The 20,587-nt window shown below is 41.3% G+C and overlaps 1 protein-coding gene across 2 annotated transcripts in view; it reads right to left on the reverse strand.

Moving 5' to 3' along the window:
• The window catches only part of AHCTF1 (AT-hook containing transcription factor 1), a 66,342-nt gene that overhangs the window by 33,680 nt on the left and 12,075 nt on the right, over positions 1-20,587 (reverse strand). For both annotated transcript variants that reach the window (XM_090044869.1, XM_090044859.1), the window contains exons 4-12: positions 15,483-15,663; positions 13,641-13,848; positions 10,339-10,455; positions 8,469-8,553; positions 6,083-6,233; positions 3,721-3,853; positions 3,441-3,622; positions 2,846-2,907; positions 357-485 (exon numbers count right to left, since the gene is read on the reverse strand). In XM_090044869.1, coding sequence (XP_089900995.1) covers positions 357-485; positions 2,846-2,907; positions 3,441-3,622; positions 3,721-3,853; positions 6,083-6,233; positions 8,469-8,553; positions 10,339-10,455; positions 13,641-13,848; positions 15,483-15,663 — 1,248 coding nt within the window. The remainder of the gene's footprint in view (positions 1-356; positions 486-2,845; positions 2,908-3,440; positions 3,623-3,720; positions 3,854-6,082; positions 6,234-8,468; positions 8,554-10,338; positions 10,456-13,640; positions 13,849-15,482; positions 15,664-20,587) is intronic.

A 20,587-nucleotide genomic window follows, 5' to 3' on the forward strand; every position in this document is an offset into this window, starting at 1 on the left:
CATATTCTATGCTCCAGGCTGGAACCAGAGCAGGAGCCAGAGAATTAAGCAGCAGCTGGAGGTGAGAGTGGGGAGGAAAGCTTGTTGGGGGCAGGCAGGCAGCAGACAGCCAGCACTGGAATGGCAGATGGGGAAGCAGGTGTCAGGGCAATTCCCCATAAGCTACAAAAAATCCCTCCATTAAATTTACATCTACTAGTATGACATTTAGTTTGCATCAAATTTATGTTAGTCAACCAAAATAATTTGTGGGTTGATACCAACAGTATGAAGATCATTTTCATTTTCTCATATTTCTAGAACAAATTTCAAACAAAATTCAGTTATTTTTTCTGACTACTTAAATATACACTCACCTGACTCAAACTAGAGGGCTGTACATCGACTAGTCTTGGAGACAGCAAACCAGCTACAAGACATCTATTGTAGCTATCAGGAATGGCTTCATTTAAAGAAGGACCAGATCTCTTTAAAAAATGCAAGGTCTGAAATCATAAAAAACTGCTATTTAAGAAAGCAGTACTGTAATTACTTTGTCATAATCTAATATTTATGAATCATCTGGGTATTCATATTAGAAAAAGTGATACAGAAGCCTCAGTAATCTCTACCCAAAAGGCTAAAAGTTGCATCAATGGAATATTTTTTAAAAACACATTTTATAGATTTCAATAAGTGTGTTGTGTTTTAGAATGGAATGCTTCAGCAGAAGTTGATGCCTGAACAATTACGATTTGCTAAAGTCTCAGATTAGTCCAATATGATACAAAGCATTAGGAAAAGCTTGTTTGAACATCTGCCTACCTTCGCTGCTAAAAACACAAATGCTGTGTATACTGAAAGTCTTCAGTGCATAACTTGTGCGCCAAAAATTTAGTCTACTGCAATATATTTGTGAGGTCTTGAAGACTGACTCTCAATTTAGCAGCTCTCAAAGTTCTGGCTTTTTTTGTAAATTTCATATTTACTTGGTTGATTCACTTCGCCTAAACCAGAGGGATGCAATTATTTCAGGCGGAGAGCCGCTTACCCAGTTTTGGCAGGCTTTTGAGGGCCGCATGGATAGCCCCACCCCTTGACAGGTGCCCCAGTCCCTGGTCACCATCTTGGGACCAAAGTCCCAGGGCCAGCACCGGTGGGGCCTAAAGCAGGGCACAGGCTGGCAGGGGTCTGTGGACCCAGGCTGAGCTGCACCAGCGGGGGGGGGGGAGGGGGGGGAATGGCCCAGCTCCACAGAGCCCCTGCTGCCTGAGACCCTGTGCTCCTGTGCCACCTTTCTCTGGATGCCGCTGGCCCTGGGACACCAGTGCAGGCCCCGTGCTCCTGCTGGCTCCCGCGCCCACTCACACCCAGTGCCCCTCAGCCCCACGGTACAGGCAAGGGGCAGCACACAGCCCCAACCCCCTGCTTGCCAACAGGAAAGAAGCTGGTGCTGAGTGCAGGGAAAAGCAGCCCCTCACCCGCCCCATGGCTGGCACTCCCTGCTGCAGGTGCTTGCAGCCCACGCAGGGTTATCTGGAGCAGGCACAGGCAGCCCTAGGCAGGCTGCAAGCAGCTACAGCACAGGGTGCTGGCCATGGGGCGAGCGAGGGGCCGCTTTTCCGCCCTGTGCTCAGCATCACCTTGTAACCCAGCCCGGCTACCAGCCTGGGCTCCACGCTGGCTCTGGGCTCACCTGTCAGCAGCAGCAGCTGCAGCCCCAGCTCCAGCCCCCCTGCCTGCCTGCCATGCCAGGCAGTGTTGGCTGCTGCTGGCTTCCAGAGCTTGTGCGCTGGGCAGCCCACAGGCGGCAGTGGCAAATGCTGGCTGGTGCAGCAAGCGGGGGGGTCACAGCTGCTGTTGCCATGCACAGCCCCAACGGGCGAGCCCAGAGCCAGCACAGGGCCCAGGCTGGCAGCAGAGGCAGATTACAAGGCGGTGCTGAGTGCAGGGGAGGAAAAGCAGCCCCTTGCCCGCCCCATGGCCAGAGCCCCGCACTGCAGCCACTCACAGCCTGTGCCCTCTCCAGACAGCCTGATGTGGGCTGCAAGCAGCTGCAGCAGGGAGCACCAGCCATGGGGCAGGGAAGGGAATGCTTTCCTCTGCGCCAGGAAGGACCCCGGGGAAAAGCTAAGGGCTTGGAAAAGCGGCCCCTCATCCACCTGCCCTGTGGCTGGCGCTCCCTGCTGCAGCTACTCACAACCTGCAGGGCTGTCCTGAGCAGGTACAGGCAGCCCCATGTGGGCTGCAAGCGGCTGCAGTGTGGGGCACTGGCCACATGGTGGGTGAGGGGCTGCTTTTCCCCGGGACACTTTTCCCTGGGCTCCTCCTCCACCCATCACTTTTGACAGGAACTAAGGGCAGATAAATATTAATTTTCTAAATTTGTTAGGGGCTCCACAGGCTGAATAGAATGGCCTTGGGCTGGATCTGGCCCACAGGCCGTATTTTGCCCACCCCTGACCTAAACAGTTACTCAGATTGTCTTTTCCTCCCCAACCTATGTTAAAGAACAGAAAAGAAAATCTGTGCTTAAAAGAAACTGAGTGCAAGCCTTTGTAATGAGAATAATGGTACCTTCTCCACAAACTAAAATTAAAAACCAAGGTACACAATGGCTTTGTCTTTGCCTGTTGAGATATCTGACTCATGCACGTTAAATATCTATCCCTGTTCCAACAGTAATCACGTTTCACACTACTGACTTAAATGGAAACAAGTCATTATCCTTTAACATACGAGAAAATAAATTGTCAGTTTAGATATTTTTAAGCACAAAATGCTTCCCTGCTGATAACTCAGTACTTTATGAACGCTGCAAAAATTACATTTTTAGATTATTAATAAAGAAATATATGAAATTTACCTCTTTCTGAAACCCAGTGCAAGTCAGATGAACAACTCCAGAGTTCAATAAACAAGTAGCATCTAAGAAAACAAAACATATTTGGACTAAAATTTTCATTTGTAAGGGTCTATTACAGCAGCACAAAGCAAACACTTTCATTAAAGGTAGTGATAATGTTGGAATGCACTGAATTTAAGCAGGTACCATGCTTCATTGATTCTCTTACAAGTTTTATTTCAAAATATTCACTCGTGTGTAAGAAATGTATCTAACGCATTACTTACGTAAAACGGTTCATATAGTAAACAAAGTAAAGCCATTTCAATTCTATAACCATCATCTATTCAAAGCCTGTGTTACAAGCACATTAAAAAACAAAATTCTAACACAACTATACTTTTCAACATTAAGCATAGATTTTGAAAGTAAAATAGAAGTTGTAATAATTGTTCCAAGTTACACGTGGAAATTAAGATGAACAGCAAGGAACGGCTAAACAAGGAATACAAGACGGTCAGGAGAGAGAGAGTCTAAGACAACTCATTTTATAAAATGGTTTAACCTCAACTCTGAAACTTCCCCTATTAAAAGCTACCTGTGGTGAAATGCATACCAAAATTGTAGGTACTTGGATTAAAAAACTGCTCAGGTGGTGGGTAAGAAGGAGGAGCTCCACGACTTAAGCTTCGTTCATGTACCAGAAGATCCAAGATGTGGTGTGGAGAAGTCATACTCACAACAGCGTCCAGGGACCATAATGCAAAATAGGGGCAATTATAAAGAAATTCCCCTGGTCTATGAGAAAGTAAATGCATATAGTTAAGCTGTAAATTAATGATATACCAACATTTTGAAAGCTATTAAAAAAAACAAACCAACAATGATGGTCTTACCTTAAAGAATCTGGCATCTGAGCATGATACCAGCGATTTATGTCAAATATGCCCAAATAAGTAGATGGTTTGCCCTGACCATATGTGTTCACTTGCCAACTGAAGACTGACACACTGGTATCAGGAGATATCACTGTAATAAAAGATAACATGATCTAAGAATGAGTCAGAAAATACTGGTGCACAATGTATTTCAGCAAAATGTGTCACGCTGCTCATTTAGCATTCCATTTTTGAGTGGAAAAAACAAAATAAAATAATTTGGCAGAACATCAGATTGTCATAAAAATATGAAATGGTATATCTTCCAGTAATCCAGTTTGATCTTGTTCAAATTGAATCAGGTTTCAATAAAATCTTACCCTAAATTCTTCTATAATTGATTTACTAAGACCTTTAACAATCTGTTAATTGTTATATTAATAAGTCTACCAACTTAACGTTCAACATCTTTTCACATTACTGTGCTTTTCATTACTTTTTCTTGAGCACTGTGCAATGCTCATTTACATGTTCTTAGAAAAGCTACTCTCCAGCTGCCTTTAAAAATAAGAAATACAAGAGGGTCAAAAGAGAGGGAGTTTAAAAGCACTCATTTTATAAATAATTACTAGCCAAGCTGGCGGTTCTGCCTATACTCAGAACTTGCCTAAAACCCCATTTACAGTCACTTTTCTTGAAACAACTCATCGGGCACTGTAAACCACTCTGATTCCAAGCAGAAAAGGCAGGGGGAGACTGCCTGCTGCACAAGTAGTCTCTGTTCATGCAGTAAATATGGAATCAAAAAAAGATGTCCAATTAAAAAATGCAGAAAGGTAATCAACTAGGAAGGATGATCGTTCCAGGGAGCAAAGCAGAAAAATGTATAATCATTAGTAGTAGCATAACTAGGCTCAGGTGACTGGGGCAGAAACAACCCAGCTGTTGCCCAATTATGCCAGTGGTATGGCAGCAGCCATGAGTGATGCTACCCTCATGTGTTGCAGCTGTCCCAGGCACCTGGCTTCGTTACAACTCTGATCAATAGAGAATAAATTTCTCCTGACCCTGAATAGAACCCAGAATTCATTTACTCAGCAAATACCTGTGAATCCCCACAAGAAAGCACAACATCATAGGAAAACAGGGTTGGAAGGGACTTCATAAAGTCATCTAGTCCGGCACACTGCTCCAGGCAGGATCATTCCTAACTAAACCATCCCAGCCACATGTATGTCTAACCTGCTCTTGAAATGTCCAGAGATGTAGATTCTACAACTTTCCTAGGTAACCTGTTTCAGTGCTTGACTGCCTGCAAAATCAGAGAATTCCTCACCTCCCCCCAAAATTTCCTCTGCTACAGCTTGAGGCCAATGCTTCTAGTCCTGTCCCCTACCACTACAGCGAAAAGCCCATCTCCATCCCCTAATTGCTCTTCAGGTATTTAAAGACTTATCAAATCCCCTCTGTCTCCTTTTCTCCATCCAGCATTAAAGCACCAGCATGGGTCTCTTGCCCCTCTCTGTAACACACACCATATTTTCTTGCATAGAACATTCCTTGGAATACTTTTTTGTCTGACAGTCAAAATGAAGGAAAAGACATTTTTCAAGAGATATGGCTGCAAAGAACAAAGACAGAGCCTCATCCTTCAGTTTACTCACCCTCCCTTTCCTGCTTAAGCAAAGCTGAAACCCTAGCTGCTACTGCTAGTTTCCATGGGTGGATATACAACTCTAAAATGAACTAAAGAGTCTTCAGGGCTGTGAAATAGGAGGAAATAGACCAGAAGCAGATAGCAGACAACAAAATTGCCCTAAGAAAAGTTAACTTGATTAGTAGAACATCAAGACCATTAAAAAGGAAATATCATTAACACCTGTGGAATGCAGAAGAATAAGCCATTAAATCAACTAACTCTCTCAGTTACCTGACTAGGTATGCCACAGCTGTTGCTCTGCGGAGCAGTATTACAGTAAAGTATTACAGTATTACATGCATGGGGAATAGGGGGTGCCACATAACAAAATATGCTGGTTACCTAAGAGGCCCAAACAGGCATCCTTGCCTACTGGGTCCACCTCCTCTCCCACCGCATTGCCACCCCTCCTGCGGGCCCCACGCAGGCTGCTATGCCCCAGGCCATGGGGGCTCAGCAGCACAGGCTGCTTTGCCCTAGGCCATGGGGGCTCTCTGGTCTTTGAAGAAAGTACCCAAGTTAGACTACATAGCCAAGTCAACTTCTAGGATGAGGGTACAGTATTATCCCAGAATGATGCTCATCACCTCTCACACGCTGAAACAAGTATTTTTAGAATCCAAAAATGCCACAGTTTATTTTGGGAAAATTCTTGGCTAGAATACAAAAATTAAAACAAACCGTCATTCATGCCATCTTCTCTGTCAACATGGATTCGAAATTTTTCTATGGTCTGACAACTAAGCAATTTGGTATTGCTTGTCTGTCCTCTTAAGGAAAAGACACCACCTGTGAGGTCTAGACTGTACCTTTCTTCACAATACTCCAAGCCCTGAAAGACAAAAAAAAATTATCATGCTTTAATATGTAAAAGACCACATCTCTTACATGTCACCTAAACTAAGAAACCTCAAAATACTTCTTTTAAAAGATTATCTTCAGTTATTACAAAAATAAGGGTGTGCAATAACCCTGGACCTCCAACTGTTTTGTGAGCAAAACACACTACTCTATTAAAATATACCATTTTCATAATTCCAAAGAATATGCCAACCATTATCCAGTTTTACAATTATTTGCTACCATTTACATTAAGTGATTCAAAACAACCTTTCCCTTTCAATTTCTTTTCAGAACATGAACTTGAAAAGCAAACTATAGATTTCTATATTGTCACTCATCTACTCACATTTAAATAGGCTTTAAAAAAAAAAAAGTAAAACAAATGGTAAGTCCTATCACCTTAGCCAAATACATTTTGGGCCTGGAGAGATGACACAGTGGTATCAGTGTAGCCTACACTTATTCCACACAACAGAATAAACTACACCAGAACCTAAAGCAGTCAGACATGCGGGTATGCTGGAATAGCTGCACCCAGTAGGCAACTATTATAGAGCATCACCAGTAGGTGTGGAAGCAAAACCACCTGCTGGCTTTTGGCAAATGGCTACCTAGGTTATCCTGCAGATAGATAATACCTATATTAGTGTAACTGTCAGAGTTTTACCCCCCTGTCTTCCAGGGGTACGTTCTACACCTGTCACTCCTTTTACTGCCAGAAAAGCTTCATTCTCACTTACCAATCATGTTAGTATTAACTAACTAAAGAATAGATAATTCCCCCCCTCCCCCCAGTTTTGCTAAGTAACTGAAGTGTTTGTATATTTTTCCAAGACAGTCCTACAATGTAACCCTGTATAAATGTAGCACAGGCTTGTAAGAAATATGTCAATTTTAAATTCCAATAAATTAATCTCTCTCATGTGTACATACTGCTTCCAAAATAGAGTAGAGCATCAAGTACCTAAATGAACTAGGACAACTCATTCACAAAAATCAGGTCATTCAGCTTATGAAACATGCATTATGTGAACAATGGCAGATTCTAAAGCAATTTTTCTTAACAGATTCAGCTTTTTAAAATGTATTGATTTCAATTTTTTTTCTCAATTGCTAAATTTTTTCTAGCTCCATTGCTGTCACGTCTACTAAACACCGTGCAATACAGCAGCAGTCCTGTGTTCAGATAACTGAATGGTTCAGACAGTGTTTAGATAACTGACCCTCTACTATATTCAGAAAGAACAGTATCAAAATAGAAATGGAGCAAGTGAAGAGGGAAGAATTGCTAAAATATTAGATTGCTTCAGTAATTTTTTATGAATACAGTAAACAAGCTCAGACAACACAAAACAGGCTGCTAAATTATGATATCCACTACAACAGCATCTAACATTGGAATACTTAACATGTTATGTGTGACAGGATTAGAGCAACCTACAATGGTTTATGCCTACTGTATCTTAACCAGGTCACTGTACCAGGCTGTGCAACATGGCCCTGAAGCCACCAAGTGGTCTCCACATACAGCACAGCTGTTCCAGGACTGTGCTGCTCTCAGCAGTCGCTCTGGGATGTAAGCTAACATGGGTGCTCTATGTGCCCTAGCATGTTGCCTGCAGACAGCTCAAGACTCTTGGGCGGCACTGGGGGGGAGGGGCAGATAACATAACTTTACTGGTCAGACCCTTATGATTGACACCCCTGCTTTAAGGGTCAAGAGAAAATGCATACACACTGAACTACAAAACTCAGAAGACTAATCATACTTTAGATACATAGGAGAGACCTGTAACCTGCGTCTGAAATTAAAAAGTGAGCCTGCGAAAGACAGTAAAGAAATTCTTCCAAAGGACAGTAACAGTCTTGAACAACAGTTCTGAAAACACCTTCCCTTCTTATATGCAGGGCTCCTACTGTTCAGATTAATCAACAATTCTGTTTGTTTATAAGAAGGTTACCTTGAATTATTGTATTCACCACTGATCACAGTTCCCTAAAGAAATAATTGCAAGTGCTGAACCCAACAGGAGTTGAAGGTAAATGCTGTGGTACAAAGTGCCTGACAACATAGTAAGTACCTTTGTCTATAAGCAGCAGAGCTGCAAAACTACCTCAGAAAAAGAAAGGCCTGATGGAAGTGCACTCCGGTAAACCTGGAGCAGAAACCATGAATACAACTAGCCACAACTACACATTGAATAAAACGGTATTACATATTTACCTCGTACATAATTTGTCCAGATGCCAAGCGCTTTCTGTCACCAAAGGCTAACTGCAGCAGATGTAAACTCACAACATCACCTTCACTAAAAGGAAATGAATGATAAATTTATGTAAAATTTACAAGGTTCACTCTGAATCCATCCAAAACATTTAAGATTATATTGAACACTGTGTTAAAATGTTTTAAAAACTAAAAACATTTACAGTTTACATCTAAAAATAATGCTTGTCAATCTACAACAAATAATCATGGTTGGACAGAAGAGGAGGTAAAGTTGAAGCAAAAATCTTTGCTGTGGCACGTATCCGTTACTTGACTGAATTCTGAGACTCCAATTTTTGATCAGCTCCAACAGCTTCCAATGAATTCTTACTATAACTTATCTATATAGCGGTACTTGCAATGATTTTTTGAGGTGAAAAGTTGAGATTGGGTCCTTGACCCAAAATATCTTTAATTAAAACCTAAAAATCTAAGTAACTTGCTTTGATTGTATTCTGCTGGCAGAGTACAAGCTTTGAACAGTTAATGACACAGTAAGTCAAAAACCCAAGCTTTGGCCCTGGACAGATATAACATTGAAATGTTTCACACATAGCTAGTACTTTAAAGGCATGAGCACTGACATGTGCGCCCCCCCCCCCCCCCAAAAAAAAAGTCAAATAGGTCAAACAGCAATCATTAGGAAGTACTTCAGTTTGCAGTTTTAGCTAACAGTTATATCCGCAGGTTTTGAAGAGGGGTTGCTCAGTCCTCCAGTATCACACTGCTCCACTCTGCCCCCACACCCCCTGCCTGCAGGTCACCTAGAACCTGCAGGCAAGGGGTGTGGGGGCAAAGGAGGATGAATGAGGTGAAGAGTGGGGCAGACAGTCATTAGCACTCTCCTGCATGTCCAGTGATCCCCAGGGCTGGAGAGCAGGAAATCCTGCTTAATTCTCTTCCCCCAGTCTTCCAGTTTTAGCAGGGGCCCTGGGGCTACCAGTCTTGGTGGGTGGACACTTATCTGTTTTTGGTAATCTCCATGGCCTGAGAGCCATGCAAGGAATTATTCTCTCCCATCCCAGGGATGTAGATAAAAATTCCTTGCACACTTGACCTATGAAACTGGAAGATTGGAAGGCTAAGCACACATGAAAGTACTCATCGGATGTCTGATCTGCTCTCCCCCCACCACAGGGGGGAAAAAAACTACAACCTCTGTGCCCATGTCTGGAGACCATGCTACTACATGAGAGGATACAGCATGAGCTGTCTGCAACTGAAGTACTTTCTTTTTGAAGTGCTTCACATGTTATGTCTGTCCAGGACCTCTGAGTTTAAGGAAGAATGAAAGGATAAACTGTACAACTTTGCTTAATTTCTGAAGCCTTGAACAAACTGGATATTAAAAACACATAAAATGAACCACTAGCTCCTGGAACATCCAAATACAACAAACACAATTTTAAGATGGTAATTTAAAAAAAAGACAATACCACCTCCCCACAACCCCACAATTCAAAGGAAGAGTACAAGACAAGAAAAAAATGTCTATTATTGGTGTTCAGATCTTCAAATGGGACATATAAAAAAAGATGAGAAAGGAGGCAAAAGAGCCTTTTGATAATGAATAGTTTTCCAAAGAAAGTACTTCTGACATTTAAAAACTAAATTAAATAACGTGTAAAACAATAAAGAAAAAAATAGTAAGGCGATCCTACACATGTCTATCATGACCACCATGCCCAGGATGTCTCATAAGAGACCAAGGAAGGCACGTATATTTACACATGTAACATGTTCAGATACAGATAGGTATGTATAAACTCCATCACCGCACCTCAACAGATGCAAAAAGTTATTAACAGCTATTTTTCTGAATCACCTTTCTTGCGTGGACTGAACAGCCCATAAGTAACAGCAGTTGCGGGGATCATTTTCAGGTTCTTGAAAAGTAACAGCATACACAGGAATCCTTCCTCCTTCTAACTGAAAGTGATACCTGAACCAGGTGAAAAAAAAATTCAGGCGACTACAACAGTGGTTCCCAAACTGTGGTCCATAATGCTAGAGCAAGTAAGCGGTTTGCAGATCACACAATGCCCTAGGCCCAAAGCCCCCCCCAACACACACACACACACACACTTCAGCTGACACTCTCCTTGTCCTTACAGAATTTGCAATGAAAGGTTAATCAGGATGCCTACCAACGAGAAGCACTGGGGGCAGACAGTGCTCCTTTAGTCCAAAAAAAGTTAAGTCACCACCAAATTAGATTGATGTTCCTGAACTGTACCCATATTCCAAGTGATCTAATCTGTACTTCAAAAGCCATAGCATTTTCTCTTGCCAGGACTATTCTATACTTAAAAGGCTTCTTCCTAATTTTAAGTAGCTGTCCAGCTATTTCAGGCAACTGAACATGATAGCAAATGAACTTAAATATGAAAAAAATGTAATGTTCCTGTATTTACTCAAATCAAACACGAGGCTGCCCCCTTCAACATGGGGAAAAAGCAACCGCATCCTGGAATTAAACACATCTGGGGCAGGTGGATCCAGTGGCTCCAACCATGGCTTTCTCCAATCCCAGGGAAGATCACATAGTGCAGAGAGCTTTGACACTGACCCAGGGAAGATCATGAGGGGGAAGGGGGAAGGGAGAACCTGAGTGAGACTGCACACCTGCAGGGACACTGCCACTGCCTTGCTAGGTCTGGAGCCACCACGTGCTCCATGACCCAGGCTAGAGCCAGGTAGCAAGTGGTACAGTCACTGGGTGGAAGAGAATGGGGGCTACAAGCATGGGGCAAGCACAAAGGCAAGAGGCAGGCTTCTTGTTGTTTGGGATTGGGTAAATGCAATATGTATATATGAACTAGATATATCTATCAATGTACTTCTCTTTATAGTATATACAGTTAATTTAGCAGCAGACAAGGACAGCTGAAAAGTCTTCTCTATATATGGCAGGGACCAAGCAAGCAAGATATTAAACCACCCACAGAAATTTTACTTCTTCCCCCCTCAATATACCATAACTTTTTCCAAAAAATTCTATGAGACTTGTGAAATGAACATCTTTCCTCAAATTTATGAGTTGAGTTTTAATAACATTTCTAATCTAACCACTGCATTAGGATGAATGCATATTTTTCTTTTACCATATCTACTTAGAAGGCAAGGTCCATAAGAGATCCAATGCCACACCAACCTCACTTTTAGGTCCTTGGGTAGAATCTAAAGCCTGAGTTAAACCATTTAGGTTTCATATCAGTGCATGGGAGAGTCTGCCACCTCAAGGTGGGGGTGCAACATGTATACTGATTAAGGAGCTGCCTACTACTCATGTATCTGAAATCCCTCCCCACTCTAGCATGTAGGAACGTTAAAATCAGGGCTGTTAAGCCGGCACCACCAAACCTTGGGATCCCCAAGCTGAAAATATGCTCTGCAGGACAGATGTCTGTAAGTTACCTTTGAAAGAACTAAAATGACTTTACTCTTACCTTTTATAAAGCAACCAGAGAAGGTGCCCATTTATATAATAGTTAAAGCTAATATATATATTCTTTAGTTCATAACATCTTATAATACACCACAGATTCATGGCTAGAGTCTCACTCTTGCTCAGGGCCATATGGATAGTCAAACCTGGGGTCAGGAAAGAATTTTAATTCTCAAACTGGCCTGTATTAATTTTTCACTGCAATGTAGGTCAGGACCCTTTTACAAAGCTCTTCTAAGAGTATTAACCAACTATTTCCTTGCTGCAGTAGCAAGGCAGCAGGGATCTCATCTCCCTTTTCATTTCATATTACAGGGTTGTGTTGGTATTTTGAATTTTATGTCTGGTAGATGCATGAGAATGATTGAAGTGGCAATTTTGCCAATTATTTAGGTAAATGACTGTCTACAAATACAAAGATCATTGTTATCATTCATTTCCACCCCCACCTGCTTAAAATTTGCTTTTTTTTATGGAGCATGGGGCCCATAAGAAGGACACCAGGTCCTAACCAATACCTAGAGGCATTATTTGTTTCTACATTAAGGGATTTATGTCTTTCCAGTTTTTTTAGTGTTACCATTGTTTATTAGTGGTCCAAAATATATGCACTTGTCGTGACTAACATACCTGTCCTTAAATTAATCCCACTAAATCACGTAAAAAACCTTGAAGTGGTACTGTATTTTAATACTATATTCCAAAGTGTTTGCACTCCATCTCCCATCTTTCTGTGGCCCTCTAGTCTGCACACTCTGAGCCACTCCCCAAGTATTTAGCAAACACAAGGAATTTCATTTTGTATCAACCAACTCTTGTTTATTTTTTTAAATATAATTACCAATATAATTGACTAACATCACTTATACCTTCTACTGTTAATCATTATACAAACCAACAGCTGGCGATATAATAGACTTTTCTATACCATATCTATAGCAGAATGTGATGTAAAATTATCTACAAAACCAGAACTCTGGACCACTATACAAGTGTCCAGTTCATTGTTGCATCTCTTTACCCTACACCAATGGCAAATGACAATACAGAAGAAATCAGAGACCAGACCCAAAGGAAAGTCTTCAATCTTAGTCACCACTGGAGTGTGTGGAAAATTATTTCTAAAGACAAGAGCCTGATGACATATTTTTAAATCTGTCCTGCTGGTCTCATCTTGGACCTTAAGAGATACTGCTATGAAAATCAAGTAAATTAACAGAATTGCTCTGCAAGCCTGGTGTACCTTACTGCAGTAAGATTTTTTTAGGTTTAAAAAATTAAAAATAGGAATGAAGTACTTCCACAATTCATTAAATACCATTAAAACATGTAAGCAGTTCACTTTAGTTTTGCATAAACCAGTGTCCTCTCACACTGAAACATACCTACAGGTCTATCGCCAAGACACTTCACTACACAGATGTAGTAGGCAAGGTAACCAATTTAAAAAGCAGCCGTATAAAAGCAAGAAGTCAATTCAAATCACACATCACTAAAAATGTTACTTTAGAATCGGATTTCACTAAAAATGTTACTTTAGAATCGGATTTTTCCAAGTGAATACTGTATTCAAGAACTTGAACAAACTGCATTTTCTAGTTACATTTTACTTGGTCACGTGAAATAACTTAGCTCCCCCACCCACCCCAAGACACAAACAAAAACAAAGGCATACTTACTCCTTCTTCAAGGTTTTCATATTCCACAGTGAAAGATAGCCATCTGAGAAACCCACAACCAGCTGGTTGCTCCTACTTATGTAACACAGGGTGGATATTGCTGTGCCTGATGGGTTCAACAGCTGGAAACAAAGATGTCTCCCTTCCCTCATCACAGCTTCTCTTATTTGTGGGATTTCAGCAGGGATCCCAGTGATCACTTCTAGGTCTACAAACACCCACACAATATAAAAAGTTACAGCACTCTGCTTCTTTAAGACAGGAGTTTACCATTATGCCAATGTATTATCTGGTTTCATTGCCCCCCTCAAATCTCCAACGTCTTCAATGCTTTCAATGAGCATATATACTGTGCATTTAATTTTAAGAAAAAAGGAACTGCCAAACTGGATTAGACAAACAGTTGATTTAAGCCAGTATTAGTCTCGTACATCACAGGAAAGTATAAGAATTCCCATGATGGACATTTGTGAGATGATGCATCTATAAGGAAAGTTTCTACTAAGGCCCTGTCAGCCAGTAGTTGGCTACGGTCCCAAAGCACAAAGATTTATTTATATCCTTTAGGCCAGAGGTTCCCAATCACTGGGCCATGGTCTGGTACTTGGCTGTGAAGGGTTGGCTGCCAGGTCATGGCACGAACCCCCCGCTTGGACCCCCATCTGCCTAGGCAAGCAGCTTCCATTGCTGGCAGTGACATGCAGGATTCAAGCTGGGGGGTGGGGCAGCCCCAGGAGGGAGGCAGGCAGCTCTGTTCACCCTGTCTCGCTCCTGTGCCAGTCCACAGGGAAAAAAAGGTTGGGAACCACTGCTTTAGGCCAACTGCTGAAAACAACAAATCGCCAAGAAGCTACTTTGAGTGTCATAATCAAAAAGAAAGTGGATGCACCTAAACTTATGGACATGCAGAAATCAGTAATGCAGTCTTACTGTTTTTAAAAAAAAAAGCTTAAAGAAAAAGGCTCCTCTTCTTGACTCCAAGTCTCTCTCTAGAATCATACTCTTTTTACCAAAGTCTTATAAAAATGGGTACCTAGTTTCATTTGTAAATTATGATTTTGGTATTTTAGGGTCCTACTTCCTTTGATATCAGCAGCAAAACTCCCACCAAGCTCAATGATACAGATTTCAGCTTCTTAAAATGATTTACTAATCTAATTTTTTAAATAAAATTTTGGTTTTAGCAACCAAAATATGAAATCACACCCACTCCAGCTCAGATACATGTGGTATCAGGAAGATATTTGTTTCTGTCAACAGATGCTTTTTTTTTTTCCCACCGTGTACTCCATTTAAGTGCACAGCCTCATGACTGAAAAAAGGCTACCTACTTACCTGGAGTATGCACTGATCCAAACTTAATATAAACAATCAACACTTGACTACATGGTGCTGTCAGTGCTGCAATATTAACAACCCTGAAACAGTCTAGGCTCTTCTCATTTTCAAGCCTTCTGATAGCAGTCCCCAGAATAACTATTAGAAACCTTGAAACTAAGGGATCTCATCCATTCTTGGATTGCTAATAATCACTGCACTGACACTACTGTATGTCCAGGGTGGCCTACCTGTGGCACACATGCCACAGGTGCCACTGGCAGTCTGTGTGGCACACAGCAGATCAGGGAGGGGACAGGAAGCAGTTAAAGACAGATGTTCTACAAAACAGACAGTTACAGTTAATATACAGTCAACCAGAATACAAATTTAGTTATAAATTTGACAGTGCAGCTGAAAGATATTCTGCACATAGGCAGAACACACTGTATTACATTCAAAATGGTGAGTATTTCTCAGTGAGAAAACTTTATTTTTCAAAAAGAAAATTTCAAATAAGTTTACCTGATGCTTCTACTTCATTCTGACTACATGACAAATCATCCAGACAAAGATCCACCAGAAGGATATGTCCAACATCCGTTACCACAGCTGCCACACCAAAAAGCCATCGTAGGCTCTGGTGCAAATGCTGGGTGCTCACACTGGCTCCTCCATGATTTATTATGGGTTCTATAGCAGTTACCTAGTAGAAAACTGTGCATTAATGTTTAAGCCATTTGACAAGCTAAAGTCTTCCAATAAAAGAAATTAAATTTACCATACCAGGAATACCATTCTGAACTTATGTTATTTAAAATTTGAAGGCAAAATATTCTCTCAGTTGGTCTGACTGGAAGCAGGACCAAGTATCTTCACAGCTGATTCTTCACAAAATCCACTACTGAAGTTAACACTGCTCTCAGTCACATAAATACTAATCCAGGTAATCTGACCTCTATCTTCTTTTCCCCTCAAATATTATAAATCAAGCTATTTATTTGCCCCTTGTTACTCAAGGGATTACTAAAAAAAAAATAAATAAAGTTAATTCAGATTCTTGCTAATTGAGTACTAGCAGCGGCACTTAAGAGAGCTGAAGTACAGCAAGCATCTCAGTGTGTAACAACTTCCTTCAAATTCCAGTTTTGTTTTGTTTTTATTTATGTAGGTTTTTCCCTTAGCTAATAGCTACAAGCAGAAACCTTTTTTACTTTAATACATAGCCTTGTAAGAGCTGTCTTGGTTCTTAAGGCTTCATTGTTCTACAGGGGAAACTGAAAAGGCATTTCTCTCATTGCAGTATGCCCTGGTTTTCATATTTCTCAGTCTTTGCCAACTCAGATTCTGGGAACATGCAGACAAAATGAAGTTTCCTCAGTTCACTGAATGTGAATGATATTCTTTTGCCACCACTCAAATAAGAAAAATTTTCAAAAACACTGTTTAATACTCTCTCAAATCAACTACTTAAGAGTGTTAAACTTGTATGCCAGTAAAAAACAAAAATCAAATTAATGCAAACAGCATTTCAATTGTTTAATGCAATATGCATACACCATGTTAAATTATGATGCTTCCCTATAAAAACTGAAAAATAAATATACTTGTTTCTTTTTTTCTAACCCACTGTTTTGGAACAGTTAATTTTATGTATGGCCAACATCTGCAGACATCATGTATTCTTCTCCTATAGCAAAGTCTTCATGCATTAACATTTTGATATCTTGAGCTAAAAATCTTAAGGCAGCGTGAAATGGCGTAACCTAATTGGCTGCACCAGATATATAAACTGAAATCCATAATTTCAAGACTCTACTATAATATTAAAAAATTCACAGGAAATTAATTTCTGAAAACAAGAACTAAAAATGAACCCAACCATTATGTAAGAAAATGTAACATGATTTAATGCTTGGTATCACAACATACAAACTTCCCAAGGTAGAACTACAAGAGCAATGAAACTGCTTCTATGCCCAAGTAACAATTCACAGCAAAATGAAGGCAGACTCAGTAATAATTAAAAACAAAAGAAAAACAAAACCAACAACAACATCATCAGTCTGGACAAAAAATTTATATTTGATTTGCTAAGTCACTCATCACAACTTAAAACATTCCAGTCCTATTCAGGACCCGCTTCTAGTTCTTCCTAATTAAATCTGACATGCCTGAAAGCTTTAAAAAGTAGCAAAACAAAACCCACAAATTAAATATGTTTGCAAAAGTTAAGTCTTCCTTAGATGTGCAGAAAATCACTCCCATAGGGTGTTATTTCTCTCTGACACTGAGGTATCAATAGTCAGGTAAGCCTGACTTTGCTCCAATGTTTTCTGAACATTAGCCAAAAGTTATCATCTCCCATAAATAAGTCTTTAGTCTCCCAATACCACATTTTACACCAAAAAACATGATCACTACAGACCACACTTTGTTTTCTTTCAGATCCTTTCCGATGGCTTACCACTAGCATGATACCTAGAACCCTGTACATGTTGAAGTTTAGGCAAACAAGATGCGTAACCCGCTCTCAACCCCTTATCCTTACTGACTTTACCACACCTCGGTCTATTTTTCACCCCAATTTTAAATGCAATTATGTAACAAAACCATGTCAACTCTTCACCATTTTAATTTACTTATTATATAGGATACCCAAAACAACCAAAGGGTAGGGGAATTCTTAGACTAGAGGTCAAACTCACCTTGCACCCTGGCCAGATCTGGCCTATGGGGCTCCTTACAGTCCATATCCAGTCTGGGGCACACAACAACAGTGAAAGCTTCAGTTCCAGCATAGGGCCCACAGCACACCTATAGCTCCTGCTGCATGCCCTATGCCAGAACCGGAGAGCTACATGGCTTGCGCCACAGCAGCAGCTCTAGCTCCAGCACAAGGCACACAGCAGCAACAGCTCTAGCATGGGGCAGTGATGGGGCTGTTGGTCGAGGAGTTGGGACAGTGGTGGTGAAGTGGCTGGAGGGTGACCAGGGTTGTATTGGGCCTCACTCCTCCTCCCGATGCCATTTGCCACATCCACCACTGTGGTGCCGAGCATTCTGGATTCTGTGCTAAGCCTTCCCCCACAGCTTCCAGTGGCCTGTCAGTAGCCCAGCAGGCTGGATGGAGCATTCCACAGGCCAGATATGGCTTGTGGGCTATATAGTTAATAATCCTGTCTTAGATCAAGCTTTGAAAGGGAGGGAAGGTTTCTTGCATTTGCTCTATTGTGTGAGGCGTAAATCAATCCAAGTGGCACGTAAGGGTACTACTATAATAGAAATCTTTACCACCGCTAATTATGAAAAAAGGCGGAGGAGAGGGGAAAGAGAGGACAGAGAGCAAGAGAAGTCTCCAAAAGCTGGTAACAGAGAGAAGTAATTGTGGGGGAAAAAAGGCAAAACACTGCTAGCAATTCTCAATACCTCAATGCTAGCAAGTCTTGACACCTCAATTAGTTAAATGTGGTCCTTGCCTATATCAAGAAAAGCTGTATAACAATAATTACCTTGATTTAGTATAAGGGTTTGCATAAACATTTGACAAGGTTATACCACTGAACATTTTCTGAATACAGTCAAGGCTAAGTTAAAACGCAACCAACAAAACTACCAATGCAATGAACGGTCACATATATGCCAAGAGAGCTCCCTGCACTCTCTTCTGCACTCTGAAAAAAGGTGGAATGCTTTCTATAAAATTGAGGTTGTGTATTAAGCATTCATGTGTAGCAGTGGAAAATTTCCACAGCTAGAAAGGACTCTGGGAGAGGCAGAAGTAGAAACATTCAGCTTGCAACTGTCCCCTCCCCCCTGCTCTTTGCACCGTCCTTCCTGAGACCACAGTGATCCTGGTCTGGGGAAAATATCGGGAGCAAGCTTGTGGCACTGTCTGGTCCATTCAGCTGCTAGGACCAAGAGCTGAGCATCCGAAACAAAGCCCATGCCCGCTTCTCATGCTGAGGACTCTAGTGCGAGAAGTGGGCAGTGGACTTGCAGTCTACAGGAAGGGTGGGAGCTATGCCTTCTCCAGGTTGGGGTAACCTGCTTCTGGGAAGGAATGTGAGGCTTCCCTCATGGCTCAAACCTTTCTGGTCCCTGGGAGGAGTTAGGTTATTTCTCACAAAACCACCACTTTTCATTCAGGAGAATCAGTGTGAATGTTTGTACACTTGTGGTTCCTACCAGGAGAAGGTGACTCTCCTGGCAGATGCATAATGCTCCATTTAATAGACATATTCTTAAACTTGAACCGAATGCAGAATGGATCATAACTCTGTAAATCACCAATAAGTGTTCTGTGAGCCACAAACACAAATCTGATACCCTCTAATTAACTCCACCCACTTTCTATTGTTCACCCTACAGGATAGGCAATTTTGGAACTGACAATAATAGTGAGTCAGCAGGATGAAAGATTCTGAAGAAGAGACAGATGTCTATTTCCATCTCAGTGCCTTATCACACCTTGAAAGATGCCAGAGACTATTACAATACAAAACCCATGGTTCCAAAATCCTAAGTGATTGGTACAGCTTCTAAATATGATAGCTTTCTTCAGAGAATGTTGACTGAAGACCAAAAGCCCAGAAAACTATTTGAGACAGTCAGGTAACTTGGAACAAAGACTTAAAAAAGATCCCAAATGCAAATCATTTTACTTAAAGGGATGTAAGTTCTGGTGTTAATCCTGTAAGCAGAGAACTCGGACTTAGATTTCCAAGAAACTTCATATTTTTAGATATGAAGATAACTAACTTGCTCATACATCTTGCCACATCCCTATCCAACATAGGGGTTTAAACCTATAGTCTCCTTCTAGTCAAGTTTGATGTTTTAAGGAATGTAGATTTGATTTGCAGAAGCTCTGGAGGCTAGAATCCAGAATGACCTTAAATACTGGAGAAATGGTCTGCAGTCAGTCAAATGAAATTTAACAAGGGCATGTAAAGAGTCTTGCACTTAGGACAAAACAATTACATGCACAAACAGACTAGGAATGACTGGCTATATTACAGTACTACACAGAAGGACCTGGGGGGGTGGGGTACAGTGGACCATCAGTGTGCTCTTGCTGCAAAAAAAGCCAACAGCATACTGGGTTGCATGAACATGAGGGTCACTTGCAAAAATCAAGAGAAATGATGTTTTTAGGTCTACTCAGCATTGCTGAGGCCTCACCTGGAGTACTTTTGGGTGCTCCACACTTCAAGGATGTGGACAGATTGGAAAGGGTCCAGAGCACCAACAAAAATGGATTAGGGGCCTGAGAAGCATGACATGCTGAAAGGCTTAAGGAAGTACGGTTATTTAGTCTGGAGAAGACTGGGGGGAAATTTGATAACAACCTTCAAATGCTTAAATGGTGATTAGAGAGAGGATGGAGTTAGGTTTTTCTCCACCTCTGTAGAGGCCAGGACTAAGAAAAGTGTCCTCATACTGCAGAAGAAAAAAAAAAAAAATTAGTTGGCAATTAGGACTTGAGGGTGGTCAACCAGTGGATCAGAGTAGCTGGGGATGTTGTGAAATCTCCATCACTAGAAATTTTCAAAAGCACCAGGGATGATCCTGCCTTGAATACAGGGCTGGACTAGATGACCTTGTTATGTCCCTTTCATCCCTACTAT

This window comes from Crocodylus siamensis, chromosome 1 (genome assembly GCF_052110815.1).
Source record: "Crocodylus siamensis isolate JL-2025a chromosome 1, ASM5211081v1, whole genome shotgun sequence".
Classification (NCBI taxonomy): Eukaryota; Metazoa; Chordata; order Crocodylia; family Crocodylidae; genus Crocodylus; species Crocodylus siamensis.